This window comes from Chaetomium strumarium (assembly GCF_033439665.1).
Source record: "Chaetomium strumarium strain CBS 333.67 chromosome Unknown B0T15scaffold_7, whole genome shotgun sequence".
Classification (NCBI taxonomy): Eukaryota; Fungi; Ascomycota; class Sordariomycetes; order Sordariales; family Chaetomiaceae; genus Chaetomium; species Chaetomium strumarium.
The window spans coordinates 2,644,083-2,656,797 of NW_026944435.1; the positions used below are offsets into that span (position 1 = coordinate 2,644,083).

General features: G+C 51.5%; 2 protein-coding genes and 1 non-coding gene across 3 annotated transcripts; 2 read left to right on the forward strand and 1 right to left on the reverse strand.

Moving 5' to 3' along the window:
* Window positions 1-601: 601 nt before the first annotated feature.
* B0T15DRAFT_404313 (ankyrin repeat-containing domain protein) lies at window positions 602-952 on the reverse strand (the record flags this gene model as incomplete). The annotated part of the gene is made up of 1 exon (XM_062865247.1): window positions 602-952. A coding segment is annotated over one exon (351 nt), but the record flags the coding sequence as incomplete, so codon positions are not given.
* A 429-nt stretch (window positions 953-1,381) lies between these two features.
* On the forward strand, window positions 1,382-3,368 carry B0T15DRAFT_497165 (uncharacterized protein; the record flags this gene model as incomplete). Its single annotated transcript, XM_062867246.1, has 2 exons — window positions 1,382-1,404; window positions 1,541-3,368. The coding sequence occupies 2 exons, from the start codon at window positions 1,382-1,384 to the stop codon at window positions 3,366-3,368; spliced, it is 1,851 nt and encodes a 616-aa protein (XP_062718491.1).
* An 8,350-nt stretch (window positions 3,369-11,718) lies between these two features.
* On the forward strand, window positions 11,719-11,795 carry B0T15DRAFT_t201. Its single transcript has one exon. It is a non-coding gene; the product is annotated as a tRNA-Ser (tRNA).
* The last annotated feature ends 920 nt before the right edge of the window (window positions 11,796-12,715 follow it).

Sequence of the window (12,715 nt, forward strand, 5' to 3'; positions counted from 1 at the left end):
GGTTGCGTTGAGTTGGGTGAAGAGACGACAAGCGCCTTACAAATTTATATGAGTTGTTCTGAACAGCGATGTGGAACGGCGTTGCATCGTCCCAGTCGCGACGCTCGTCGAGGTCGGCGCCCGCGTTTACGAGCAGTTCGAGAGAAGCGGCAGCATTCGACCTAGCAGCGACGTGAAGGGCCGTCTCTGACTGGTTGTTCTTGGCGTTCAGAACTGTCTTGCTCTGGCCGCTGAGCAACCGAGGGACCAACTTCTCACAGCAGGCGACGGCCTTGTGTAGAGCTGTGTTCCCGTCGATGTCCGTGACGGCAACTTCGGACACCACCTCGCGGTCCCCGATGAAGGTCAAGGCCAGGTCTGACAGACCGAGATGCAGAGCCCAGCTCAGAGGGGTACGTTGGCCCTTGTCTTGGGCTCCGTGGTTAACCCCCGGGGCCCTTGCAAGGAGAGTGGCAGCGGTCCAGAGTTCTGAGGCGAAGCCGGAAGCGCTGTCGGGGTTGTTCTCCGGGGTGGAAATGGCATCGTGCCAGGGGTCTGACTCGAAGTCGGAAGGGTCGTAAGGGGTGTCCTCCACCATGGAAACGGCACTGACGGCGCAGTGAAGCGGTGATCGGCCGGCCCGGTCTGCCAGATTGACATTTGTGCGGGGATGCTCAAGGAGAGCCTCGATAGCGGACGGGCTTCCGGCAGAGACGGCAAGATGCAGAGCGGTTTTGCCGTTGGGCTCCTGAGCGTTGGGGTCGATATCGGGGTGCGCGAGCAGCGCTCTCAGTGCGTCCAAATCTTCCAGAACGACGGCAACGTGCAAGGCTGTCGCGCCCTTAGCGTTCACGGCGTTGACATTGACGCTCTTGCGAGTGAGGAGGTGCTTTAAGGCGTTGATGTCCTTTGCAAATACAGCGTTGTGGATGGTAGTATCCTTGATCTTCTTTGCGCGCCGCCAGGGAGCCATGGGCGAAGCTAGTAGGAAATCTCGAAAAACCGATGGTGGAAGCCTCTTTCCTGAGCACCAGAGGGGCCGACTGCGGGAGATTGAGGAAGAGGTGCCCCCAAAGTATGATTGCACAGGAGCGGTCCTGGCAGGGAAGGGGGTCATTGGTGTCTGTGACACTCTGTGCCAATCGGAGGCGCTTGGCAGAGTGGCGGAGTTCGACTGAAGAAAAGCTGGCATCGTTGCATTGGATGGAGAGGATGCATGTGCCGCAAATGAACTGTGAGCCACTCGCGCCTTCCCTGGTCAGTGCTACTCGACGAGGCTGTTGTGCGAAATAAAGTTGACAGCCCCGCAGCAACTCAAACCGAATCGGGCTGGCGAGTTCCCCTCACCCAGGAAAACAAACGCTGAACTCGCGGCCCGCATGTCTTGCCGTCTCAGCAAAACATGGCGAGCCCGCTTGTTGGCTGGTAAGTGTCCCGCTGGCAGGAACGGAAGGTGACCGCTTCTATGCTTTCCTTTGAAAAAAAAGAAAAGAAAAAGAACAAAAAAGGAAGAAAGAAATGAGGGAAAAGGAAAAAAACGGTGGCTAACGCGTCAGTGCAGGCAAAATGGCGATACCTCCCGGGGCACATTCAGCATTATCACCACCTGTGCCACCACTATCTTTGCGTGCACCTGGACTATCCAGCATCTTAATGTTCCCGCCGCCCACGACGGAGAGCTACGCAGGCACGTGCGCGTCTGCAAATGGATGGTGATCACCATCCTGCTCCCAGAGCTCATACTCGCTCACGCAATCCTCGAGTTCGCCATGGCGCTCGGATGCATGAGGGAGATGGAGAAAAAGGTAGCTGTCTCCTTGGACGAGAGAGAGTCCAAGATACAAGTCAAGTATCCATCCTGGATGACCCGCCTGTGGTCCTTTCCGGCCATCTGGCGTCGCGCACGCGCGAGGCTGCTGCCCAGGTTACGGCCCGACGGCCTGCGCGACGTGGAGGAGCAGCGTCGCCCGAGAAGCACCACTAGTCAGACCTCGGAACAGGGTAGCCCTGCCAGCCAGATCTCAGAGCAGCGTGAGGGAAGCATGTCTCCTCGCCAAACCTCGGAACAGGGCCGCCCAAGCAGCATGGCCGGAGAGACCCCGGACAAGCTCACGTGGACATTGACACACGCTTACTTTGCCAACATGGGCGGTTTTGTCTACAACCCCGATTGGGATGGGGTCCGGCATCAATTCAAGCCTGCTGCCCGCCCCATGACTGGAATACGTCTCGCCGCGCATCTTGACTTCCTTCGGTGCCCCCGCATTACCGAAGCCGAGATCAAGGACAAGAGCAAGACAGATGGCCTTGGCAAAGTGTTTTCCGTCTTCCAGATCTCCCATCTCATGCTCTCCCTCATTGTGCGTCGGGCTCAGGGCTTACCCATCTCGCAGCTTGAGGTCCTGACGCTAGCATTTGCCGTCTGCGGCGTCGCTACCTATGCCGCCTACTGGTACAAGCCGAAGGACATTATTGTTCCCGTTCAGCTGGGGAGTCTTAATGAACTCGTTGTAGGGCCAGACCGGGACCTAAGGAACCGTGCGAAAGACGATTTTGAGACCTTCAGATCCTTCGACAGCTTTTGGCGGGTGTTGGTCAATGACCCCGGCGGTACCAAGGACGGCCTGCATCGTGTCCCCAACGACAACATCCCCGCCAACTCGGACGGGTTTACACACGGTGCTACCCTCCTCCTGGCCTTTGTTTCTGCTTTGTTCAGCAGTCTGCACGCGATAGCATGGAGCTTTGACTTCCCCACCGCGGCAGAAGCAACCATTTGGCACGTTTGCACCATCCTGACCATCCTTCTCCCCCCGCTCGGTTTGCTGGGGATCCCGCTCTCTCAGGCTACTTGGCGCCGGGGTAATGATGCGCGGGACTTTCTGGACGCCTCGGAACGAGTTCTGCGGGAGCTTGCATGGCTTCTCGAGAATCACTGGCAGAAAAAGGAGGTTGAAATGGCCCGCCGCAAGTTGGAGGGCCTGTACCACTCGAGCCTGGGTTTGGATACCCCTTCTACCAGGCAGCTCTACAGGGACTTGCTCCCTGCGGAAATTCGAAAGCAGATGCTCGATTTCGTCGATAAGAAGGGACCGTTCCAAAACCGCGCTGAGCTTGAACTGCCGCGGAACTACGCCCCGCATCTCCGCCAGCTCTTCCTCCTCGCGGACGGGCAAGGACCGAAAAAGATGGTCGAGCAGGTGGCAAGAACCAACGTGTTTCCCCGCGGCAGCTTGCCGACAGCCTTCAACTCATGGTTTCTCTACATCGCCATGGGCTCGTATTGCGTGGCCAGGCTCGTCCTGGTTGCCGTCGCTATATCCAGCCTGCGTGCCATGCCACAAGCGGTCTACAACGCCACCTGGGCTGAGTACATACCTGCCATGTAATGGCTCCCCGACAGGGCGGGGGCTATAGTCTGCATAGCTATATAGCAAATGGCAAACTGAGGGGCGGCCATGGTGAAGGACGCCTGGAAGCGAGCGTCATTGAATGTAGCAGTCTGATGCGGATGGTGCGATAAGAGCCAGACGCTGCGTTGCTCCAACTCCCCGTAGGCTCAAAACCCGCCACCAACAAATGGCCTAGCGCGCAGCGCAGCATTCCGAAGCCGCGGTCTTCAGGGGGGCACCCTCGGGAGAGGACACAGCCGCCGCTTTCGCAAGCACCTTTCTAGTGGACTAACCCTTGCGGCCAACCGAGGAAGCAGGCGGACGTGCTCGGTACCTCGGTATTACCGTGCAGAGGAGGCAAGTATGGCGGAGTTCCGTAGCTAATCCCAGACGACTTAGTACTTCCCGCGCATGACACAGTCTGTTGCCTACTTTGGTCATATTCGCCACCACATGACGAACCAAAAGGGGCAAAGTAAACAAACAATGTAAACAAAAGTACAAAGAACACCAATCAAAAATAGAGATCAGACAAGCGGCGGCCTTGCCATGAGCACCGCATCTGGTCTCGTTTTGGGTTTAGCTGCTTTTTCCCAGACTGATTCCTCCTCCCCCCATCTTCCATTAAATAACTGGCTACCCCTCCGTTCTTTGGACCTTTTCCTTCTTCCTTTCCCACTTTCGGACCAGTTTTTACGCCAGCCTCCGAGAGAACTCGTTTTTTGAAAAGATGATTTATAACAACGATCCGTCCCCTTGGCGCTGCAGGGCCCCTTCTCCGCCCCCTCCCTGGCGACCCGTCGCGGTCGTTAATATTCCCCCCGACGCCGCCCTTAACCTATAGCGGCAGTCGGTCATCTTCTGCGCGGGAACGCGCAGACGCGTAAGCCGGGTCGCTGTAAACGACCCAACGGGCGCGCTCCTTATAGAGCGCATTGCCGACGCCGCGCGCCGGGCCGTAGACTACGGCCAGGACCGGTACGGCGACCGGCGCTTGCGCGCGGACTTGGTGGCCGCCCCGCCCAGGACGCCCTGGCCGCGGCGTTTTATCTCTTCGCCTCCTCGGCTGTCTCTTCTAGCTGTTTCTTCTGGTTGTTTCTTCTGGTGGTCTCTTTCGGTGGTCCCACCCGGTGGTCTCTTTTTGCCTAACCGGTCGCCTCTCCCGGTCGCCTCGCCCGGCGGTTCTTCTGGTGAACATGGTCGCCTTTGCCGGTCGCCTTTCCCTGTTGCTTTTCCCGGTCGCCCCTCTCGGTCACCTCGCTCTCCGCTTGGCTCGGTCGTCTCGCTCTCAGCTCAGTTCGGCCGTCTCTATCTCGGTTCGGTCCTCTCTCGGCTCGGTTCTAGGTTTTGGTTGGTGGGTATGGGCGTTTGGATCTGGGTCTGGGTCTAGTCTTTGGTCTGTCTTAGTCATGGTTAGTGTTTGGTCATGGTTAGTATTCGGAATGATAGCAATACAAGTCATGATAACTTTCTTGGTGTCGTCTCCCGAGTTTCCTTCCGTTTCTTCTCCTTCTTTACTCCCACCTTATGGCTTGCCGTTGAAGGTGAAATGTAAACAGCGTACTTATAACGTAGGTATATACCTACGCACCAATCCCTTAGCAACAAGCTGGTTCGTCATTGGTCTGCACCTGTGGCCCTGTGTGGTGTAGTAGACAACAAGAATGGCTGATGCAGCCACAGTACTAGTACTAGTAGTTGCCTTCTATCTACGACCAATCCCATCCCTTGGACCCTTTCTCTCGAATACCTCTTGAACATTTATCCACCACTTCTCACACCAACCCTGCTCTTACTACCCATCTACCCCAGCAACCAGCAAAGCTCCGGACGAGACCGCTCTTGGACTTCGACTTCCACCAGGACCATATCATGACTACTAGTATCTACGCGCATTGGTTGCTGCAAATGCCACATCACTTGGCGCAGTCCTCCCAGATGTCCTCTTTGATGTCGAGCAGAGGGAGTCCTGCCTTGGCCGCAGGACGCTCGGCCCACTGGATCTAACGCTAAGAAGGTATATGCCCCCAGCCGCTATCCTAGAGTTACTGTTACTAAGGACCGCACCAGCATAAACACCATTGTCACCAGCCCGCGCCGGTTCTGTCACGCTAGGGCTGTGACGCCTAGCATCCTGCTTTGTTGTATCTCAATTTTGAATATCGGTAATACGGTCTTCGTCGGGGGTTGACTGCTGTCGGAACCGCTACGGGGCAAACGAAAGAAAAATGGACAGTGGTCGCAGAGTGTCACGAAGATGTCATTTTTGTATTGTCAATAGTGTTGATTGTATTCTATATTCTCTCCAAACAGTCGGATGTTCCGGACAGCCTCCAAGGTATCTATCACCAGCCATATGTAGGTCCGTCTTGGCACCCCTAGATCAGGATTTATATTCCAACAACTGCTTCGTAGACCGCTTCTATAGCATTGACTGCTCACATAACAATGGCCACTTTGTTAACCGATTCAATGATGCCTATGACGACTAGATGCAATTGAACAGGGTCAAGCCGGCTGTTGTTGTCATTCTATTTCGTGAATCTAAGGTTGAGGAAAGGAAAGAGAAGTTCTGAGTCGGTGGCCCAGAACATTACACGAAGATATTCCTGATTTGTGGGTCATGTGACCGGTGCTCCACAACAGCCGTCAATCAGGGAGGTCGTGGGTTCGACCCCGCCTGGGGCGACACCCATACCGACCGTGACAATAAGCCAAGCTTATAGGGCAAAGGAAACTTCCATAAGATTGTACCTTATACCAGCTTATTCTACCCTATATCTACCCTATGTCCGCTCTATAGCTAGCCCGCGTTACTATTCATCTACTAGTATAAGCATACAGGTAGGGTTCTTGAGTATAGGGCTGTTCAAAATAGGCTATTTGGTTTTGACGATTAAGCCAGTAGCTAGGGCGTTCTAGTAGGTATTTCCCAGTAGAGTAGAGTATCTACTCTGACCGAGGTTAAAAGAAGGGGGCTCGTGTTTCATAGAGATGGTGGATGATCAGAAGTAAGTAGCGGCTACTTCTGCTATATTAACGTACATGATAAGCGAGCGACGCAGATAAGCGAGCGACGCACTTTCAGTACGACGCGCCTCCTCTAAACTTTTCCACCAAATACCACCGCAACAAGCTATGCGTAGCCCCTCAAAAGAAGCCAGGCTTCTTTTAGCCCTCAAAGCTATCAAATAGAGCGAGAATCTCAGTATCCGAGCGGTAGCCAAGCTATACAACGTTCCAGAAGCAATGATTCGCCACTGGCGCAAGGGACGTGCTGCAAGACGCGATATTCTAGCCAACTCGCATAAGCTCACGGATCTAGAAGAGAAGTCAATAGTTCAGTATATAACTAAGCTATCTATAACGTACATGATAAGCGAGTGACCTAGACAAGCGAATAACCCACTTCCTATATAACGCGACATCTTTGCACTCAACAATGAAATTTCCTCTACCATCCAAAATGCCCTCTACTTCAAAAGAAGGCCAGATAATCTTGGCTCTCTAAGCTCTTCAAAACGACAAGAATCTAAGCGAACGAGCCGTAGCTAAGATCTATGGGGTTGACCGTAGGACCCTGGGGCGCCGATGCGCCGGCAAGCCTGCACGATACGATCTTCCAGCCAACTCGCGCAAGCTTATAGATCTAGAAGAGAAGGCGATAGTTCAATATGTCAATGAGCTATCTGTATGTGTATTCCCGCCTAGGTTGTGTGGTGTGGAAGATATGGCCAACCAACTACTGCGCGAATACGATGCGCCCCCTATTGGCAAACGCTGGGCTTATAACTTTGTCAAACGCCGGCCAGAGCTCCGTACGCAATATATATATAGATATAACTACCAGAGGGCTAGATGTGAAGATCCACACGTTATTCGCGAGTGGTTTAGGCTTGTGCAGAACACTAAGGCCAAGTATGGTATTGTAGATGACGATGTCTATAACTTTGACGAGACTGGGTTTATAATGGGCATTATCTTTACGGGTATGGTTATTACGACCTTAGATAGCCGGAGCAAGGCTAAGCTGGCCTAGCCTGGCAATCGCAAGTAGGCAATAATAATCTAGGGAGTCAATGCTCTCGGCTGGGCTATCCCTCCATTCATTATCTTGGCCGCGTAATACTACCTTGTCAACTAGTATACCGAGTGCAACCTCCCAGCCGACTGGCGTATTACAACCACCGAGAACAGCTGGACTACCAACGCAGTAGGCCTTGATTAGATCAAGCACTTCGACTACTATATAGCGCCTCGGACAAAGGGCAAATACCGGTTGTTGATCCTCGATGGCCATGAAAGCCACTACTCGACCGAGTTCGAGCTCTACTGCTAGTAGAACAATATTATCACGCTCTGCATGCCTCTACATTCCTCTTACCTCCTCTAGCCACTTGATGTTAGCTGCTTTGGGCCGTTGAAGTAGGCGTATGGTCGCTAGATCGAGGACTTGGTGCGCGCGTATATCAACCATATAAGCAAGCTCGAGTTTCTTTATGCCTTTCGCACAGCCTTCTTTGCCTCTATTACTAAGAGGAATATATAGGGTGGTTTTGTAGGGGCTGGCCTTGTGCTATACGATCCAGAGAGGGTGCTTTCGAAGCTAGATATCAAGCTTTATATACCAATACCCCTAACCTTACAGCCGGGCACTGTACAATCTTGAGTCTTCCAGACATCACACAACCCTCAAGAAGCCGATGTGACGAAACCACAAGCAGTTCTACCTTTGAAAGGGTTCGCCGGTCGAAGGTAACTGCTGGTCGGACTATAGGTCTCGGTAAAGCCAAAAGGTTCATAACAATACTTGCCGCAATGTCTATATAATAGGTAGAGGCTATTGCTTATATTGCTTACTGGAGAACTCCCAGAGTTCTCTAGAACACGTGACTATATACTGGCTATCTTGGGTGCTCTCATATGCTCTATAGAGTTCCCTAGAGCTTGGTGCTCTATTGACTCTATCAAGAGCTTCTATTCCTTCGTGCTGATTGGCTTAGCTCCCTGAGCTCTCGTCTACTCTCTAGAGCACCCTAGAGCTCCTTCTTATTGGTCCTAAATAATTGGTTCGGGTGCGTACTACACCACCCGGCGGGTTGTCCCACCTGCAGCTGTCCTGTTGGCTTAATTCGTGACAGCCGAGTCACAGTCAACGCTTATCAAGACTCGCATTGCCAACCATTAAAATAGCTCCCTGACTTCAATGTTGGCTGCTGTGGACCAGCTTACCAAGGGTACGATGGCTATAATGCACCAGGTGGCCCTCCTTCAGGCAGAGGTGTCTTCGCTCTGCAAGGCTAACAAGGCGCTAAGCAAGCGCCGGAGAGCCAAAAAAACACGTGTGCGGCTTGAAGGATCACTTACTGTGCAGGAGGCACAGGAGGTGGTAAGCTAGGGGGCTATAGGTGGAGAGGCAATGCAAGAAACATAGCTGGATGATAGTGGTGCTGGTGGGGGTTGTACGAAGGTTCGGTGCTATAGTGTATGCGGCAAGCCTAGTCATAATGCCCGCACTTGCTAGGAGGTTGTAGAAGCATCTGATTCAGCCGTTTCTGATGTAATTGTAATTGGTTGATAGTTTTGTTGTTTTGTAATTGAGGATAATATTTGTAGGGTAGTGGAGAGTGGGTCATTCGCTTGTCTGGGTCACTCGCTTATTATGTACGTTACATGTATTCCCACCTAGATTAAGTGGTGTGGAAGATATGGCCAACTATCTACTATGCGAACGCGACGCGCCCTCTGTCGGCAAACGCTGGGCTCATAACTTTGTCAAACGCCAGCCAGAGCTCCGTACATGGTATATACATAAGTACAATTACTAGAGGGCTAAATACGAGGATCTACAGGTTATCAGCGAGTGGTTTGCACTTGTATAGAATACTAGGGCTAAATATAAGATTGTCGATGACGATATCTAACGTATCTTATCAGCGAGCGCTGCATATCACCGAGCGCCGCACCTTTCTATACTACATGTCATCTCTGCACTTAACACCAATTTTTCCATCAACCTAATATGCCTCCTACTTCAAATGAAGCTAGGGTAATCTTGGCCATTGAGGCTATTCAGAAGAACCCGGAACTAAGTATACGCGCCGCAGCAAAGATCTACAACGTCGCCGACCGAACTATCCGCCGTCGACTTGCCAGCCGTATTGCAAGACGCAATCTTCCAGCCAACTCGCGTAAGCTCACCGATCTAGAAGAGAGAGCAATAGTACAGTATATGATTGACCTCTCTATACGCGTATTCCCACCTAGATTAAGTAGTATAGAAGATATAGCCAACCATCTACTATACGAACGCGACGCGCTGCCTGTTAGCAAGCTCTAGGCGCATTAGTTTGTCAAACGCCAGCCAGAGCTCTGAACGTATTATATACGTAGATACGACTACCAGAGGGCGAAGTACGAGGATCCAAAAGTCATTGGCAAGTGGTTTGCCCTTATATAGAATGTCAAGGCCAAGTATAGTATTATAGATGACGATATCTATAACTTCGACGAGACTGGATTTATAATAGGTATTATCTTCGCAGGCATAGTGGTCACAACCTCGGATGGTCGTAGCAAGGCAAAGCTGGCCCAGCCTGGCAACCGTAAGTAGGCAACGGTGATCCAGGGAGTTAATGCCCTTGGCTGGGCCATCCCTCTGTTCATTATCTTGGCCGTATAATACCACCTTGCCAACTAGTATACCAAGTGCAACCTCCTAGCCGACTAGCGTATTATAACCACCGACAATGGCTAGACTACTAATAAAGTAGGCCTAGATTAGATCAAGCACTTTAACTTCTATATAACACCTTATATAAAAAGCAAATACCGGTTGTTAATCCTTGACAGCTATAAAAGCCACTACTCGACCGAATTCGAGCTCTATTGCTAGTAGAATAACATTATCATACTTTACATACCTCCACATTCGTCCTACCTCCTCTAGCCACTTGATGCTGGCTGCTTTAGTGTGACGAAACCACAGGCAGTCCTGCCTCTGAAAGGGTTCGCCGGTCGAAGGTAACTGCTGGTCGGACTGTAGGTCTCGGTGAAGCCAAAAGGTTCACAACAATGCGAGTCGCAATGTCTGCACAATAGGTATAGGCTATTGCTTGTATTGCTCACTGGAGGACTCCCAGAGCCCTCCGTAACGAATGACTATATACCTAGCCGGTCCTGTTGGCTCGCCGCGGTTCGCTAGCTACCGTGGTCTACCCTCGATCGCCTTGGGTAGACGGCTTCCCAAGTCTATCATGATCGCTCTCGCTCGCCGGCGACCCTGAGCTACCCAGGTCGTCCTCATGCGGCCGCCTGCAGCTTTTACCCCTGCTGATTGGTTCCGCCTGTCCTTATCGTGCCCCACCGGGTCTTGCTATATGGTTGGTTCGTGACACGATGTCCCCTCTCCACGTCTTTCGTCCCAAAAGACCCAGGTTCGCTGTATATTCATACTTTAGCGCCAACGTTCCCGGTTCTCGTTGTAAGTCCTCCTGTTGCCCTAACTCTTTCCTGTTCCTTCCGCCATGGCTGATCCCAAGGATTATAGTTCTCGTGACTTGAAGCGTAAGCGCCGCGCTTTCGCAACGAAAATCGAGCGAACGGGCTTCGAAGTCGCCATGCCTTGCGAGCGTTGTTGGAATGCAAAGCCCCAGAGGCGTTGCGTAATGATGGAGGGGTCGAACAAGTGCACGAATTATGTTCGGGCGGGCAAGAAGTATAGCGGGCCTAACGTGGCCGATGCGTGTGAGTGTCGTACTCGGGGTATTTTTACTTGGTTGTTGACAGGTGATAGTGCTATCCAACTTGTCGGAGCAGGAGAAAGTGGCAAAGGATATTAAGGAAATAGAGCGGGTGCTGGCCGAGACCCTAAGTCGCTTGTCTCGTCTTCGCTCTCAGCAGCGTTTCCTCCGCGAGCGTGGGGTCGAGATATTCCGTCGCGGAATGACTCGTTTGGAGGAGGAGGAGGAGCCTGATTCTCCGAAGCCGATGTCGGAGGAGCAGTCATTGGTTGGTCAGGCATAAGCGTTGGGTGCCGCCGGTATAGTTGATTGGGAGGCTATAGGTGTTATGCCTTATAGTTCTGCTGGCGCTGTTCCCGATTTCCCTGGGGGTGGTTTTGACTGGTTGCTCCGTTCTCCGGGTGGTAGTGGCAGTAAGGTCCCTGCTTCTCCTAGCACTAGGGATCCTGCTTTATCCGGGGGTGCCGGGGGTTTATAATAGTGGTCAGGTCTTAGTTGCGCCTGCTATGCGGGTGTTTTGTCTGTAGTGTTACTGCCTACAGCCGTTCTTTCCTGCCTGGGGTTCTTAATCTGATTCTTGTTGCTTGTTTCCCAACAAATGAAATGGCTTAGTGGTATAGCTTGGTTATTATACCTGGGCGAATGCTCTAGGAGGTCGTAGGTTCAAATCCCATCTATGCCCCTTCTCTATACGAGTGGCTTGACCGCCAGGTCGAGCTATTTACAGGGAGAAGATTTTTGCGCTTTCTTCTTCCCTGGCCGATCTGGATTCCGTCGATAGAATTCCTTTAGTTTTTCCGTATAGCTAAGGTATTCTACTAGCTCCTATAAGTTGTCTTCTAGTCCAAAGTCGAGCCATTTGATCAGGTACTCTAGCCTTCTATTGGCTATTCGTAAGTCTAAGATCTCCTTAATGTCCTATTCTTCTTCTTTGTCCTTGGCTTCGATATCTTTTGCAACCCGTATATTCTTAGGTGCTGGTTCGAGGAGCGAGATATAGAAGACGTTGGTATATAACTTCATTATTGGTAGTAACAAAAGTCGGTAGTTGGATATCGAAATTCTTGCGTTAATCTTAAACGGTCTAATCTTTCTAAAGTCGAGTTTCTAGCTTGGCCGTTTCGTTCTTAAATTCCGAGAAATAAGGTAGGCTATGTCCCCTCTCTTAAGGCGAGGTCCCTCGAGCCGATGTTTGTCGTAGTACTCCTTTATCCTAAGCCTAACGAGCTCGAGTTCTTCTTTTAATATTGTATATAGCGTATATATCTTCTCTGCCTTGACTTTTGCCCTAGGTACCGTGATATCTAGTCCCTGGCGTAAATCCGCTTTGTAACCAAAGTTCGCGAAGAATAGAGTGACCTTTATTGTCTCTGTTGGCGTTATATTATACACAAGCTATACCGCTGGTAGTAGATCAACCCAGTTGTCTTGTTAGAAGTTGACGAACGTTCTAAGATATTGTTCGACGATCTAGTTAAGCCTTTCGGTCTGGCCATCTATCTGCAGGTGGTATACTATTAAAAGCTTGCTCTTTGTACCCAAACGCTTTATAAGCGCTTGCTAAAACTTTGATGCGAATTTAGTGTCTCGGTCTATGATCTA